General features: G+C 36.0%; 1 protein-coding gene across 7 annotated transcripts in view; it reads left to right on the plus strand.

The window, feature by feature from the left end:
* HERC2 (HECT and RLD domain containing E3 ubiquitin protein ligase 2) overlaps positions 1 to 15,950 on the plus strand; it is a 101,551-nt gene that overhangs the window by 27,993 nt on the left and 57,608 nt on the right. For 6 of the 7 annotated variants that reach the window (XM_030277734.4, XM_030277740.4, XM_041717353.2 and 3 more), the window contains 19 exons: positions 1,628 to 1,728; positions 2,494 to 2,650; positions 3,445 to 3,555; positions 3,874 to 4,045; positions 4,617 to 4,790; positions 5,405 to 5,593; positions 6,211 to 6,362; positions 7,161 to 7,318; positions 7,763 to 7,876; positions 9,187 to 9,438; positions 10,270 to 10,463; positions 10,988 to 11,188; positions 11,833 to 12,061; positions 12,136 to 12,260; positions 12,656 to 12,834; positions 13,754 to 13,938; positions 14,321 to 14,476; positions 14,748 to 14,933; positions 15,768 to 15,938. In XM_030277734.4, the coding sequence (XP_030133594.4) occupies positions 1,628 to 1,728; positions 2,494 to 2,650; positions 3,445 to 3,555; positions 3,874 to 4,045; positions 4,617 to 4,790; positions 5,405 to 5,593; positions 6,211 to 6,362; positions 7,161 to 7,318; positions 7,763 to 7,876; positions 9,187 to 9,438; positions 10,270 to 10,463; positions 10,988 to 11,188; positions 11,833 to 12,061; positions 12,136 to 12,260; positions 12,656 to 12,834; positions 13,754 to 13,938; positions 14,321 to 14,476; positions 14,748 to 14,933; positions 15,768 to 15,938 (3,206 nt within the window). The remainder of the gene's footprint in view (positions 1 to 1,627; positions 1,729 to 2,493; positions 2,651 to 3,444; positions 3,556 to 3,873; positions 4,046 to 4,616; positions 4,791 to 5,404; positions 5,594 to 6,210; positions 6,363 to 7,160; positions 7,319 to 7,762; positions 7,877 to 9,186; positions 9,439 to 10,269; positions 10,464 to 10,987; positions 11,189 to 11,832; positions 12,062 to 12,135; positions 12,261 to 12,655; positions 12,835 to 13,753; positions 13,939 to 14,320; positions 14,477 to 14,747; positions 14,934 to 15,767; positions 15,939 to 15,950) is intronic. The other variant, XM_030277750.4, reaches the window with a different exon arrangement.

The raw sequence follows: 15,950 nt of genomic DNA on the forward strand, positions 1-15,950 counted from the left end.
TGAGGGCTTAATGTGATTTATTCCTCCTTGTGAAACATTAATGGTTAAGAAGCTTCTTATTTCTTAAGATGGCTTTACCATATTAAGTGGTGTTGCCTGCCATCACTCCTTCTTGCCTGGTGCTTTCTTATAGTGCCTCTGTTTGTACTAGTAGATTTTTATTGTAATACATTGCTGTAGATATTAAACTTTGAGCTATAAGTACACATTTATTGAAGTTTTTCTTTTGTTCTGCTTATCTAGAAAGTATGGAGAAGCCTGTTTCAGAAATGGTGCTAATGGAAATTACATTGTTTGAATAACAACATATTTTTGTAAATAGTTGCTCAGCTCACATAAATTATAAAATACAAATACATAAAAGCAGAACATAGATCTTTTATCTTGGGTGAGATATGATGTAATTGTGCATTTTATATGCAACTATTTAATACAAATACAAAAAAAAAGCTGAACATAGTCTTCCTTAGTTTGAGTGAGAAATTATGTAATTATGCATTTTATATGCAACTGTTTCAAGGGAAGTAGCTGAGTAAGGAATCATCTGATTACTTTTCATGTCTGGATAGCTATCTAGACCTAAAAATAGAAAAATCTATCAGATAAGGCATTAAACAAAGTGTTCAGTAGTTGTCTGACAGAACAAGCAATTTGGCTAGGGAAATTTTTGTTAGATTGTCTCTAGATTCAGATATGACAGGAGAATGTAAGTAGATATCACAACTAGTTATTATGGAATTGGAGTTCTGACAAGGATATCTTTCTCTGAATAGACTGTTCGCTTGAAATTTTTTTCAGCTCTGATTAAAAAGTGCATTGATATGTATCAGATTGACTAAAAATGCAAGCATAATTTCTTGAAAAAGTCCTAAGCTGTTCACTTTCATTGTAATCTTACAACAAAACAAACTAGACTTGGTGGTTCAGCGATGGAAGTGGTAAGGAATCTCTTGTTGCTGACTGTAAAGAGGAGCTTACTTAAATTCATTTGATAGTCTGTATGAGAAGTTAACAGAAATGAATGTGAGTCCAATGGATTTTACCAAAAGTTGAAGCTATCTCTTTTCCTTACACACACAAGTACAGAAAGTGCAAAGGAAGTTTTTTAGCACTGAGACTTGAATAGAAAGATAACTAATGACAAAATGGGTGGAGCTAATTATCAATAATTAAAGATTAATTTTAAGAAGTCTGCAAGCTTAGTTTATGCAGTGCAAACTAACTAAAAAGACAGACTTCCTGAGTAAATGATTAGTACACGAAGTGCCTTATGTTTGTGTATTTTGAGTAAAGCATCATCATTTCACTTTGAGTAACTATGGGCATTTTTTTGGTGGCAGTCCATTGTGCTGGTCTGGTTTATATTTTTCTCTGTGAAGCTGTTTGATGTTGGACATCGAATTGTTTTTTTTTTGCAGTGGTTGAATTTTGGTTGCTGACATTTTGATGTTTACGTTTGTTTCTCAAGGCACAGCTATGATTCTTTGCAAATAAAAATTGTGTAATTGCATATGCATGCATATGGCTAAATGATAAAATCATTGAATATATGTTGTAAAAAATAATCATAAATATATATTGTTGTAATACAAATTTATTGAAACTATTCATACATAATTTCATTTAGCTCAAGACCTGTAGGCAAAGGTGTGGAGGGACTTGCACGTGTTGGATCCCGAGCAGCACTTTCATTTGCATTTGCTTTCCTCCGTAGAGCCTGGAGATCAGGTAGGTCTGTGTTCTATACTATGAGCATATTGCATATATATTTCATTTGAAGCCGTGTGACTCATTGAAGTGTGTGTATCTGTGTTAAATATTGATATACAACTATAAATTTATGAATGATGGATTTGCATAATTGCACTTATGTGAGTCTATGCCCAACAATGTTGTTGTTGATCAAAGCCATCCAGACCAGTATCAAAGTTGGGTTTTTCTGAGATACTTTATGCTGAGGAAGGTAAGTTGGGATTTCATGAAAAGCATGTATTTTTAACACTAGATATCAGAAAAGGTAGATTTAGTCTTCAGACAAGATCAATCCACTATCTTATTATATGATAGTAGCAGCTTAGAAAAAGCTTTGTGTGTGAAGCTTGTTGGTGTGCTTGTCAGCTATTGTCAAATTGCAGAAGTTGGCAGAACTGTGACCTGTGCCACTAAACCTGCTTGTCTCAGTCTGCACCATTTGGTCAGATGGCAGGTGTGGGCTTACTCCAGTCTGCTCTAGTTCTCCTCTCTTCTCAGTGGCTGCATAGTGAAATCAGCTGATTTGTGTTTTCACCTTTCTGAATTTCTTTCTTTTTTTTTTTTTTTTTTTTTTTTGGTGAAGATGTCTTCAAAAGCTTGTAGTCAAATGTTCATGTGAAAATTGAGAACTTTGTCCGTAGGAAGTAACTTGTGTTGAAAAAAAGCTTCACAAAATACTGTGTGCAACAATTTCTGACTTCTGTAAAGGTGGAATGTAACTGCTCTTGCTGTGTTCCTTAGGTGAAGATGCAGACTTGTGCAGTGAATTGTTACAGGAATCACTTGATGCACTGCGAGCTCTACCAGAGGCATCCCTTTTTGATGAAGGGACTGTATCTTCTGTCTGGCTGGAAGTTGTAGAAAGAGCTACTAAATTCCTAAGGTCTGTTGTGACTGGGTAAGTTTCTTTTTTTGAGCTGCTAAATAGCAAGCTTGCATCTTGCAGAAGCTGGGGGTATAAACATACTGATTTTTAGAAAAATTCAAAGATTTCCTTCCTTTTGTAATGTACTTATACAACCAAGCAAAAAAATAATGAACTATTGAAATGGTGCTCTTTAAACATGACTTAATGATTTTAGCTGCTTAAGAAAATTCTGAACTGGAACATTCTGAATCACTGCATGAAAACTTAGCAAAATAATTGTGTTTTACTAATGTAAATATATCTGCAGAAGAATGCTTTGGTAATATATGTGCACTCTTAATTGTGCCCTTCAAGTATAGTAAAATAATACAAATTTTTGTGCATGAGGGATAATATGCTCGTGTTGGACTAGGAGCAGTCAGTGCCTTGCTTTTCCCTGTTATTTAAGAAGGCTTCAAGTCGTTACCTTTTTATAGTAGTTACTAGAAGTTCCTAGTAATTAGAAATGTCTTTTCAATACTGGAACTATGTTCTCAAGGTGAATATCATAAAACATATTTGAATTTCACCTGTAAAAAATGTTTTTCATGTTCTTAGCATGTTTAATAGAACTGTAGATAGGTAATGAAGCTTGGGGTGTTCTTAATGCCTAGCTGTGTCTCTAAAATTTGATGTCATATGGAATGTGTGAGCTTTTCTTGGCTGTTTTCATCACCCCTTTGATATTTTTCTGTAAGTTTAGTGGTTTGTGGGATAGATGCTTTTGGTAAGCAATTGTGTATTATTTCCTATTAGTTAATGTATATTGTTTGACTTTTAAATAGAGATGTGCATGGAGCTCCCAGTACCAAGGGGCCAGGAAACATTCCTTTGCAAGACCAGCACTTGGCACTTGCCATATTGCTCGAACTGGCAGTGCAGAGGGGTACACTAAGGTGAGAAGCTAAGCACTCTGATTTTTAGCCATCACTGTTGGAAAGGGCTGACAGGCTTCAGCTTTCATGGATTTGGGTTTAATGTAATAATTGTGGTTCAAAGCATATGCACCATTTCGCTAAGGCAGTGGTGATTGAGACCTAATGCTATCTAGACTGCAAAATCCATTTTTTATATTTTGATAATCTGTTTAAAACAGAAAGCCCTGGCATCTGATTTAGCTTAACTTCAAAATGTATAGATTAAATTGTGTGGCTAACCTAACCCAATGGTTTTAGGAATGCTTATTAATAGAAAATGTTGATTCCCTCTTTCAGCCAAATGTTATCTGCAGTTATGTTGCTGCTTCAACTTTGGGATAATGGAACAAGGGAAACGGATAATGAGCGATCTGCACAGGGAACAAGTGCACCCCTTCTACCTTTGCTACAAAGATTCCAGAGTATAATATGTAATAAAGACATGCCCAATACTGAGGAAGATATTCAGGTATTTTTTCTTGGAATGTTTAAAAGGGGCATTATGTTGGAATGAGATTTTATTTACCTAGCTAAAACAATCATAAAATTATCCAAATAAAGTTGTTGGTGGTGTTTTTTTATGTAAGGTGTATATACACCATGATTGTTTGGTTTTCATGCGAACATTTGAGTTTCTTGAGGAAGGGGGAAGAACGTCACAGCATGATTAAAGGTAAGCATCATGCATAGTAGTTAATGCTGATGTGATAATTACCTTAGATGTGGCTAAAGAACTTTTCTGCATATTTGGGTTGTTTTTATTTTTTGTTTAAAATTAATTGAACTATGATGCTTCTTGAATATTACTGAAGTTGATAAAAGTTAATTTTATTATACTTGTAACTTTCTATTATATACACAATCTGACTATTTTGTCAACATTCATGTTTCAAATTTTTCTCTAATGTGAAAAAAAGGATGTACAGGGTTAATTAATTTTCTCTTACACTTGTGCAGATAGTCATCTTGTCTAAACTTTATTGTGTAGTCTCATAGATATTCCTTGAATGTTTTTCTGACTGCTCTTTTCTCTTTTCCAGCTGCTGACTTACCCTCTAAGTCCAAATGAAAGTTTTTTGAGGTATCTGACTTTGCCACAGGACAATGAACTGGCTATTGATCTGAGACAAACAGCTGTGGTGATCATGGCCCATTTAGACCGCCTTGCCACTCCATGTATGCCTCCACAGTGTAGCTCTCCTACATCTCATAAGGTGATTGTTTGCAATATCAGCTACAGTAAGATGTTTTCACTAAAAGCATAACTGAATTTCAGAACGCAAGGAAAACAGCTCCCTAGATTCTTCAAATTCCTTTCTGATTTTCACAACATAATTCTTGACTTCTGAAATTTGTCTTACTTGGGTAACTTTTATTACATCAGCCCTTTTTGAGTGAGCCTTGGAGTGCAATTTTATGATTTATGAGCTATTCTTTCTTACCACACTATGGCTAATTCTGCCATATTTTAAGCTCTTCCTTATATTTCTCAGAGTAAGTTCTCAAGACCAGACTTTATAAATGTTTGGGGTTTGACTTAATGAATAAATAAGAGAGAAAAAAGTAAGTGCGAAACTTTCCAACATGAAAAATCTCTGAATCTCTTAATTGTTGCTCATTTAATACCAGACTGAACTGAATATGATGCATGCAAGTCTTTATTTTAGGTATCTTCTAATTAGGTGGGTTTTATTGACTATTGGAAAGAATGGTGGTCTCGGATTTGATCACATTTGGTATATAAAGTTTTAAAAAATAATTTGCTCTGTGGATTTTTTTGAGCTGTGTATTTCAAAATTTAGTACTTAGAGATTTTCTTATTTCCTAGGGATCACTGCAAGAGGTCATTGCTTGGGGATTAATAGGTTGGAAATACTATGCTAATGTGAGTGGTCCAATTCAGTGTGAAGGACTGGCCAACCTTGGTGTCATGCAGGTTGCTTGTGCAGAGAAACGTTTTCTGATATTATCTAGAAATGGAAGAGTTTATACACAAGCATATAACAGCGATACTCTGGTGAGAGTTTTTTACATGTTTTTAAAAATTCGTTCTGTATTACTTCATAAGTTTCCTCTTCTAAATACTTACAATTTCTGTGGAGAGTAGATGGAGACATGCTGATTTTTTGTGACCTTCTGTACTGTGGTATTTGAACTTTCAGAAATAGTGGGGTTTTCTCTTGGGTTGATTTGATGAAAAGCATATGATTTCTGTAATTTCTATCAGACTAGAGCTTATGGATACTATGATAATTGCTTTTATTGGTATGCTGGCCCTGATAATTTCAGGAAGTGGAAGATATGAAATGGATCTTACTTTAGTGATATAACTGTTTCCAAATGGTGTAGTTTCTCAAACAAAAATACACTTGTAAATAGAACCTTTGTCACTAAGATAGGCTGTAATGTTAAGATAGGCACCATTTTCATATGTACTGAATACCTATAAGAATGGGAACGAATAACTTCAAAGCATTGCTTTTGTCATATTTGACCATTTATTTCTTCATGCCTTCACCTCATTAATTTGAGAGCAAAGTTTTGATAAAACTGGAAATAGGAAAACTGTAGCTAGTTATGTCATGGCAAATGTCAGCAGATTTTGTAAGCATATTGCTTTTGCTTGGTTTACAGGGACCACAGCTGGTACAGAGTCTAGCTTCCAGAAATATTGTGAAGATAGCAGCACATTCAGATGGACATCACTATTTGGCTTTGTCAGCAAATGGTGAAGTTTTCTCTTGGGGTTGTGGAGATGGTGGAAGACTAGGTCATGGGGATACAGTGTATGTATTAAAAATAATAGTAACATTTATTTGAAAGTGTTCTGAATTCTTAGTAAAAATTACTTTGTTGTGTATATAAGCAATGTTCAGCATTTGACATTTTGCTCTGTTACTGAACAAAAGTTGCAACCTCCCTGTGTGTTTTCTCTGGAATATTCCTAGTTCTCTATTTATGCTACTTTCTGAAGTTCTTGTAGGTGGAAGGTGTAGTAGTGACCACTGTTATCAGGCTATTTATTAATGGTTTTACGAATCCAGAGTGCATTTTCTCTGAAATGTTGACTCACATATTGGAGCAGGGTCATTATTTTTTATGCAGTCATGTTGCAGTTACTCCTTTTTTCTGGGACATTACTGCTCCTGCTTTTGTATAGAAGCAGTCTTCTACAACAGTATTGCCAAGGGGCTGTGCATCCATATATTTTAGAGATTTTATGTGTCTTCCTCCCCTCGGAGGCAAGAGAGAGGCTACCCAGGGGTTATCAGTGTCATGAAATTGATTTGTCAGATACAGTAGTTAAAGGTAGTATTTTTAACAATAGACAAATATTTAAAAAAAATATTTCATGAACTCAGTTGGAAACAGGTTGCGGTTGTTAGACATTCCTTCAATGGTTTGTGTATTGTTGAACAATTTGAACTTAATTTTGGCTTGTAGTTCTGCTTGTATTTTGTTACTTCAGACTAATAATAGGGTTTGCAGGTAGAATTGCAGCAATTCTAACAAGTATGTCACACCTTTTATCATCTACTCATCAAATCACCTTTTGTAAAATATGTTACCTTCTTTTTAAATAGCCCTCTGGAGGAACCTAAGATGATATCTGCTTTATCTGGGAAGCAAGCTGGAAAACATGTTGTTCATATTGCATGTGGAAGCACCTACAGTGCAGCCATTACTGCTGAGGGAGAGCTGTATACATGGGGACGAGGAAACTATGGCAGGCTTGGTCATGGTGAGTTAGTTGGTGTCTTCAAATAAGCTGTTGAAGAATTTAGTGCCTGTTGCAAATGATCTTTCATCCCGGCTAAAGCTGATTTGAGAACATTATGTGACTTCATGTGAATTGAAATAATTATGGGAGGGATTGTCTCAAACCCATTAAATTCCCTGAGTTTTCTGGAACTAAGCAATTGGATAGGGAAGAAAAATCTGCAATGTTCTCTGTTTCCTTCCTTGTGAAGCTAAGACTATTTTGTGGGTTAAATCCTTGTTGGATGTCTCTCAGAAACCATACGGGAGCTTAGTCATGATACTCAAATCTGAAAACAAAACTAAACAGCGCTGCCCTATACGCATACAACAAAACATCCAAAAGCAAAGAAGCAAAAGAAAACCAACAAAAGAACCTGTCTGGCCTTCTGGGTATTGCTTCTCACAGAAACACTTTGTTTTGAAGGTTCCAGTGAAGATCAGACCATCCCAATGCTGGTCACGGGGCTGAAAGGACTCAAAGTTATTGATGTGTCGTGTGGGAGTGGAGATGCTCAGACTCTTGCAGTTACTGAAAATGGTTAGTAGCAAAACAAAACTTAAAATTTTAAGTAAGGTTACTTGTCCTTTCTTTTGCTCTGAGGATATTTGTACTGCAGATATGCTTATTCTAGCAGCTTGAATTCTGTAAGAATTTGAAGCTGAAATTCCTTCTGGGGAAAAAAATATGTACATTTATACATTTTGTATATCCTTTTGCAGAGATATTTCCATGCATAGATATGCAGTACATTCCTTATGAATATGTAAATCTATTGAGTTTATGGTGTATATATATTTCATGTAAATATGTAGTACATATATGTGCATGTGTCTAAATTTTATTGGTTACTATATAAGTGCAAATATCTCATGTTGTCACAAGAGCCAGAATTCATGGTAGGAATTCTCTTAACCCTTTGGAAGTGTCAAAGAGAAACTGCATGGAAGTTTGTCTTTCCAGCATCCCTGACCAAGGTGCCTAGGGTGAGACCAATTCAAAACCTGCATTTCATTGTGAGGTCAAGCCCCAAAGTCATCTCTTAGAAAGAAGATAATTCTTGGAGGCTAGTTGTTCCTTTGAAATACAGCTGATTAATATGATGTGCATTATTTAAAAACTGAAATGTTTGCTCACACAGGAAATGGAAACCCAGATTTTATCAATTTTTTTCCTCTCTCTGGTCTCTGCCTTGCTTATCAGAGAACCTTAGGGACTCTTATGCAAGCAATGAACAGAAATGCATCAGAATGTAAAACAAGACTTTCCATTTGGACATGCATGATTTTATCATTCTTGAACTATAATTTTATTTACTGCAGATGCAGAATGACTTGACTGTTTCCAAGTTCCTACATCGGGACTTAGATTTAGTAGTGTATTTCAAAAAAACATGATGAATGTGATGATTTCATTTGGAGAAATGCTTGAATGATATAAACCGAGAATTAAAAGAGGTTTAACAGAAAATTTGGCCATTTGATTTGGAAAAATGTTGTGAGTTCTTATAAATAAAGAAAGCAGTCTTTAACTTGCTTGATTTACAGTAAATGCTATGCTTCATTTATTTTTAAGAAGGACTTTTCCACACCCTGATAGATTGCCAATGAATGTTAGATACTGTACTTTTTATGTTTAGGTTTGTCAGCATGAAAGTTTTTCAAATATTATTCTTTCTTATTTTCACAAACTATTAGAAATTATTTTGGAACTGCTTTTCTTAAAATACAACTTAAAATTTGTGTTTGTTATAGAATCTCAGATTATGAACTTATTCGTTAAAACAGATGACTTTATTACATGAAAAAAGTAGTGCAATTATTTTTTGGTTTCGTTCTCCTGATTTAAAGGCCAGGTGTGGTCTTGGGGTGATGGAGACTATGGAAAACTGGGACGAGGAGGCAGTGATGGTTGCAAAACTCCCAAGCTGATAGAAAAGCTTCAAGATCTGGACATTGTGAAAGTACGCTGTGGGAGTCAGTTCTCTATTGCTTTAACCAAAGATGGCCAGGTCTACACCTGGGGGAAGGGTGACAATCAGAGACTTGGGCATGGGACGGAAGAGCACGTTCGATATCCCAAACTGCTGGAAGGCTTGAAAGGTAATTGTCAGAGTTGGAAATATTCCAGGGCTCTTTCAGTTGTTGGAACATTTTACTTGATACAAATGAACTCTGCTTTGAGTGATGATACCATGTGCTCTGTCATATTTTATGCAGGTAGCATTGAAAAAGGTAATAATGTGCATTTCCCATCACTTCTGCATTTACACCTACAAGATTTTAGTAGACTTAAAGACACTATATTATGACTACTTTAAATGCTGCATGTCTTGTGTTCTCTTAATTCTTACTGCTTTTCTTTTATTAGGTTCACAGAAATGCTTATTTAAAGCAAGTATGTTTGCATCGTCATGCAATTAAATATATTTAATATATGCTTAGATTAAGGCAGGAATAGAATAAATGAAAATAACAGGCAACAAGTAATGTCATTAAAGTTATGTTTGATTTTTGACTAGTTTGTAATGGAGAGAAAATTACTTCCTTCATTTGGGAGAAGACCTGAGGTTCTGTCTTTCCTTTAAATTGTTACTCATGTATGTTGGATGATCTAAATGACAATAATTTTACAGTCTCTCATTGTAGATGGGGAGATCTTTAAAAAATTCTTTCCCAAAAAAGTTTCTAAGTAGAAGGGACACGAAATAGAAAAATTTTTTAAACTTCTAAATGTCTGTATTTATCTGTCTCTTGGTTTATGCTTTGCTGTACTCTTCCAATCCACTACTGAGACAGAAATGAGACTCATGACATGCATAACATGTTCCTAGTTAAGCATGGTTGTAATTAGGATAATTTTCCTTATCTCTGCTATTTTTCTGTCAATTGTTGTATAAAAGTTATATTTCCTATATCTAACTTTCTTATCAGGAAAGAAAGTGATAGATGTGGCAGCTGGATCTACCCATTGTTTAGCACTGACTGAAGACAGTGAAGTGCACAGCTGGGGAAGCAATGATCAGTGTCAGCATTTTGATACTTTGCGTATCACTAAACCAGAGCCTGCAGCTCTCCCGGGATTAGACACAAAGCACATAGTTGGAATTGCTTGTGGACCTGCTCAGGTAGGTTTTGAGTTCTTTGGTTTTTACTTCCCACTGAGGTTAGTGTTCTAATCCTGGTCCTTCTTTCTGTGCTTGCATGACTTTTTGTATTCCTCCTTATTCTGAGTAAATAAAGGCTTTGGAAAAAATAAATCTTGCACAGTTGTTCTGCCAAAAAAGTGGTGATTATTTTCCCTCTGTTGGGTATTCTGAGAAGCAGCTATTTATCTGTTTTGTTTTGTGTGACACAGCAATTGAGGAATTGTCAGCAGAATGTTTCCTGTAGCAGAAGTAGTGAGATATCTGGACTGGGTATGAAAACCCCCTTTGGAAATGTGATAAGAGTGTTCTGGATCTGTATGGATTTATTATGTATGTTTACAAGGATGCAAGTTGAGCATTCTCTTTGACAGTTGTGCTGGTATCATCTCCACACCACCTATTACTGTTTGAAGGCAGATTTAGCTTTACACTCCTATCTGTAGTCAGTGTCATATTTAGAAAATAACTAACTGTGGAACTTTGTGTGTTGTTTCCATTTATAGAGTTTTGCTTGGTCATCATGTTCAGAATGGTCAATAGGCTTGCGGGTACCTTTTGTGGTGGATGTTTGTCCCATGACATTTGAGCAGCTGGATCTGTTACTGAGACAAGTGACTGAGGGAATGGATGGATCCTCTGACTGGCCCCCTCCTCAGGAAAAGGAGTGTATGGCTGTGGCAACATTAAATCTTCTAAGGCTTCAGGTACCTTCAATTTCTTACACTTTCAGCAGTCATTGAACTGAATGTTTTTACTAAGTTGCTTGGATGGAAACTATGACCTTTAATGTGCCTTAAAGCACTTGTATTGATTTTAGAAAGTGAAATAACTACACTGTCATTTTGTACTCTTTGGAATTTGGCATCTAGTGGTGTTTTTTTTTGTTCTCCTTGACAGCTTCTCGGTTTCATTAAGAATGAACTATAAAAACAATATATATATGGATTAAGCTGTGTATAGTTAGGGATTCTGAGCATATTTATAAATTCTAAATAGTATATTTAAAAGTGAATGATCTCTTTAATTGGTGTCTGACAGTCACTGAAAATGTGCTGTTTTTTCTAGCATAATGTAGTGATGCAGAAACAGTTTAGGTTATTCTTTAGGTTTACTTCAGATCTTTGGGGGTTAAAGCTATCATTTGTAATCTTTGAGTATTGGTTTAAATTCACGATGTAGGCAAGCCAGCATTTCCCTATAATTTGATGGATTTGCAGGTGAAAATTGTCTTGGTCACTGAACTTGCTCACTTGCTCCAGGAGTGACTTCCCATCATCCCCACCAAGTTCATCTCACTTATTAATTAAAATTTGCCTTTTTTTTCTTCCCCCCCCCATATTTATTTCAGCTTCATGCTTCCATTAGTCATCAGGTGGATCCAGAATGCCTTGGCTTAGGCTTGGGAAGTATCCTGCTCAACAGCCTGAAGCAGACAGTGGTGACATTGGCCAGCAATGCCGGGGTTCTTAACACGGTGCAGTCGGCGGCGCAGGCGGTGCTGCAGAGTGGCTGGTCTGTGCTGCTGCCCACGGCAGAGGAGCGCGCCAGGGCGCTCTCAGCGCTCCTGCCCAGCGCAGGTCAGTCCTCAAATTGCAGCTTCTTTGTTTGGGCCTTGCATTTTGACTTCATTGACAGCTTCTTCCATTCTTAGTTTCAGGAAATGAAATGAATGTCAGCCCAGGACGTAGATTTATGATTGACCTCTTGGTGGGCAGCTTGATGGCTGATGGAGGTTTAGAGTCTGCACTGAACGCTGCTATTACTGCAGAAATTCAGGTATGGTTCATCAGCTTTGCAGTTCACGTTCTTCTGCAGTGTACTGGATTTGTTACTTTTCTAAATACAAGAGTAAATATGCCTTCAGTTGTGAGCTGTGCAGCAGCTCCTGGCGTGTGTCCACCATGGTTTTGTGGAGTTGCCCTACTCTTTTTTACCTTCACCACCTTCATCCCTCACTTTGCCTTTCTTTTTACATTATAATTGTTTTTAAAAAAGTGTGCCCATATGGTGGTTACAGAATATACAATACTCATTTTGTTTGGTAGGAATTGTTTCATTTTTGCTGTAGGTAAAAGTAACTTGATCTTATTGCCATGAATGCTTGTTAGCAAAACGTTTCATAATCATAGTGGAAGTTCTTGTGTTTTCTTTAACTTGATTTACTTTTTTAGGATATTGAAGCAAAGAAAGAAGCACAGAAAGAAAAAGAAATTGATGAACAAGAAGCAAATGCATCAACACTTCACAGGAGCAGAACTCCATTGGACAAAGACCTTATTAACACTGGAATCTATGAATCTGCAGGAAAACAAAGTTTACCATTAGTTCAGTTAATTCAGCAGTTACTAAGGTATTTTTGTTTTGACTTTAAATACAGAAGATGTATTTAAATGTTCTATGAGCTAGTCAGCTAATCAATGGCTAATTTTGGTTAGTAAATAAAGTCTTTTGCTAGCATTTTTAGCTCATCAGAATTCAAAATATTGAACATTCTTGTAGCTTATCTGTAGTTCTGCTGTTTGCTAAGGAGCAATGTTCTATACTTAATTACCCAATTTTAGGAAGATTACCTTGGTTTTATGGACTTCGATACTTCTCTGAAAGAAGTATCTGAAAGTTTTTGTAGCAGATACAGGACAAATGCTTAAAAGATTGTCCTTACAAAGTGTGAGAATCACCACAAATTTGTTTAGAACTGAGTATCTTGTCGTATTTATTTAGAACTGCCTCAAGGAGACTCTCAGCGGGGAAGAAACCTCTGTTTTAAATTCTTGACTGAGTTATGAGTGCATGACCAATTTAGAGTGCTGAAAACAAAGCTGCTTTATGTCAGCCAGAGGAGCTGAAGGAGTACTTAACATAGAGGATGTATAGCAGGAAATAATTACAAGTTTACTAAGAAATTTATTGTACTTTTTCACTTAATTGTGATGGTAACCATGTAATTTAATCAATACTGAGACTCTTTTGAGCTATGTAATGTCATGGTTTTCACTGCAGCCTCTCAGTGAAGATTGTCAATTGTGTTTTGTAGTGAGTGATGACAAAAAGCACAAATTCAAGGTATTTTACAAATCCTGTTAACCAAAATGTATCCACAAAACCATTGACTTTTTGGGCACTACAGTGCAAAAGAGTGAAAGTTCTGGATAGAAACTTTGCAGAGGCTTCTTACATATTTATGCAAAATTGTAGCAAAAGCTTAACCCATGGACTGTGGACTGTCTTCACTCTGAGCTCCCCTTAAGTGATACTTTTATACCACTTAGGAACATCGCTTCCCAGACCATAGCCAAACTAAAAGATGTTGCTCGTCACATTTCTTCCTGCATGGACCAGGAGCTTTATAGCAAGGAGAGATCTGCTTCTCTGGACCTCTTGCTACGTTTTCAGCGTCTCCTTGTTAGCAAACTCTACCCAGCAGATTGTGTTGGCCAGGTCCCTAATACATACAGTAAGTTGTGGTTTTAAAGATAAAAGCAAAGAACCTCTGACCCCTCCCCAAGTATTTCTGTAATAGCTTTTACAGGATAGCAGTTTATTTTAGTTTATCTTTTTGTCTCACTTATCAGCCTAGTTGCTGTCTGAACAGTGTTTGAAAATTGTTTATTTACATTGTTTTCTGTAAGTGAATTATTTTTTGGTTAGGTAATAGGGTAATAAACTTTGGATAGATAATAAACTTTTTATAAATTTTAAAAAATATGTGATTTCCTAAATAAGTGCTAATATCCAGTGGCATAATTTCAGAAGAGTGTGTCAGCTTTTGAAGTCTGTTTCTTAAATATAACTATGTCATGGTTTTCTGTGCTATTCCTTCCTTTATTTTTATACAGGTCCTGATCTCTTAGGTGTTGGTTCTTTACTGAAGAAATACACTGCTCTTCTGTGCACACACATTAGTGATATTCTTCCTGTGGCAACCAGCATTGCTTGTACTAGTCATAGGCATTTTGCAGAAGTATCTTTTGTTGTGGATGGAGATTTAACAGGTAGGTTTTTACTTCTTGTTCTCTTTTCTTCCCCTTCCATGGAATTTTAAGACTTTCAAGAAAGTTCTAAATGACTAAGAAGGAGTCAGTTTAATTTTTTGGTTAGTGGGACAGAAGGAGGGAAAATTCAGTGAGGAAGGCAAGAGCTATGTACTCAACACTAATCAAAGGCAGAGTATATTAATGGTGATTTACTTCTGCAATGCAATGTGCAGTGAATGTAGAACTTGAACTAAATGTAAGTATCCCCTGTCTTTGTTTTTTGTTTTAGGCATTCTTCTTCCAGAACTGGTGGTTTCTATAGTGCTGCTACTCAGTAAAAATGCTGGATTAATGCAGGAAGCTGGTGCTATCCCTCTATTGGCTGGCTTGCTGGAACACCTAGACAGATTTAACCACTTAGCCCCTGGAAAGGAAAGGGATGACAATGAGGATTTAGCATGGCCAGGAATAATGGGTATGAACTTAGCAGCATCTGGACTGCTTTCATAAAGTAGCTGTATAAAAATGGTGGCTGTTCATGAACTACTCTCAAGAAGGGAATCCTACTTCACACTACGAAGTTTTATTAACCAAATTACATGGCAGTCATAAGGCAGTATTTATTTCTGTCAGTACATTATTAAGGAGGTTGCATATAGAGGTAGCATTGAGCAGAGTACCAGATGCTGCTTTTTCAAGAAGTAGTTCACGTCATTTTGCATTTTGAGTACAAAAAGTTGCAGTGAATACCTGAGTAGTACATCTAGGCATCTTGATACTAAATTCTCTCTGTAATACAAAGGATGAGTAATGTGAAAGCTTTGAAATAAAGAATTCATATTTTCTTAGGGCACTTTGTAATATGAGCTGTATCTGTGGTCGAAAGAGAGGCTTCTTTTATATTAAAAAAATCTGAATTTAAGCTGAAATGAAATATGCAGCAAATTCCTTGCAGGCAAGTGAGTAATAAAACCAAAGTAATTTGGAGGAAGAAGTGATTAGAGCAGTGATTTACCAGCAAACTGATTGTTCTGCTCCACCTCCACACAAAACAGCCATATAGCTGGGCGATGCTAGATGACATTAAAGGTTAGTGCATTAGAACACAGTATTCAAACAGTTTAATTGCACAATATGTAGACAGGAACTTACTAATAGCCACTTTTACTTTTGAGAGTATAAAAAAATAGGCAGCTTTTGAACAGATGTGAAGAATTGGATTAGGCAGCTATTAAAAGAATGTTCAGGAAAACCTACTTACTTTCTGATTTTCTGTTGATAAATTATTTTTTCTGTTTTAAATTGATAGGTTCATTTTTTACTGGCCAGAGTTGCAGAAATAATGAGGAGGTGACACTTATACGTAAGGCTGATCTAGAGAACCACAACAAAGATGGAGGATTTTGGACAGTGATCGATGGGAAAGTGTACGATATAAAGGACTTCCAAACCCAGTCTTTAACTGGCAGTAGCATACTTGGTGAGAATTTTC

This window comes from Taeniopygia guttata, chromosome 1, assembly GCF_048771995.1.
Source record: "Taeniopygia guttata chromosome 1, bTaeGut7.mat, whole genome shotgun sequence".
Taxonomy (NCBI): domain Eukaryota; kingdom Metazoa; phylum Chordata; class Aves; order Passeriformes; family Estrildidae; genus Taeniopygia; species Taeniopygia guttata.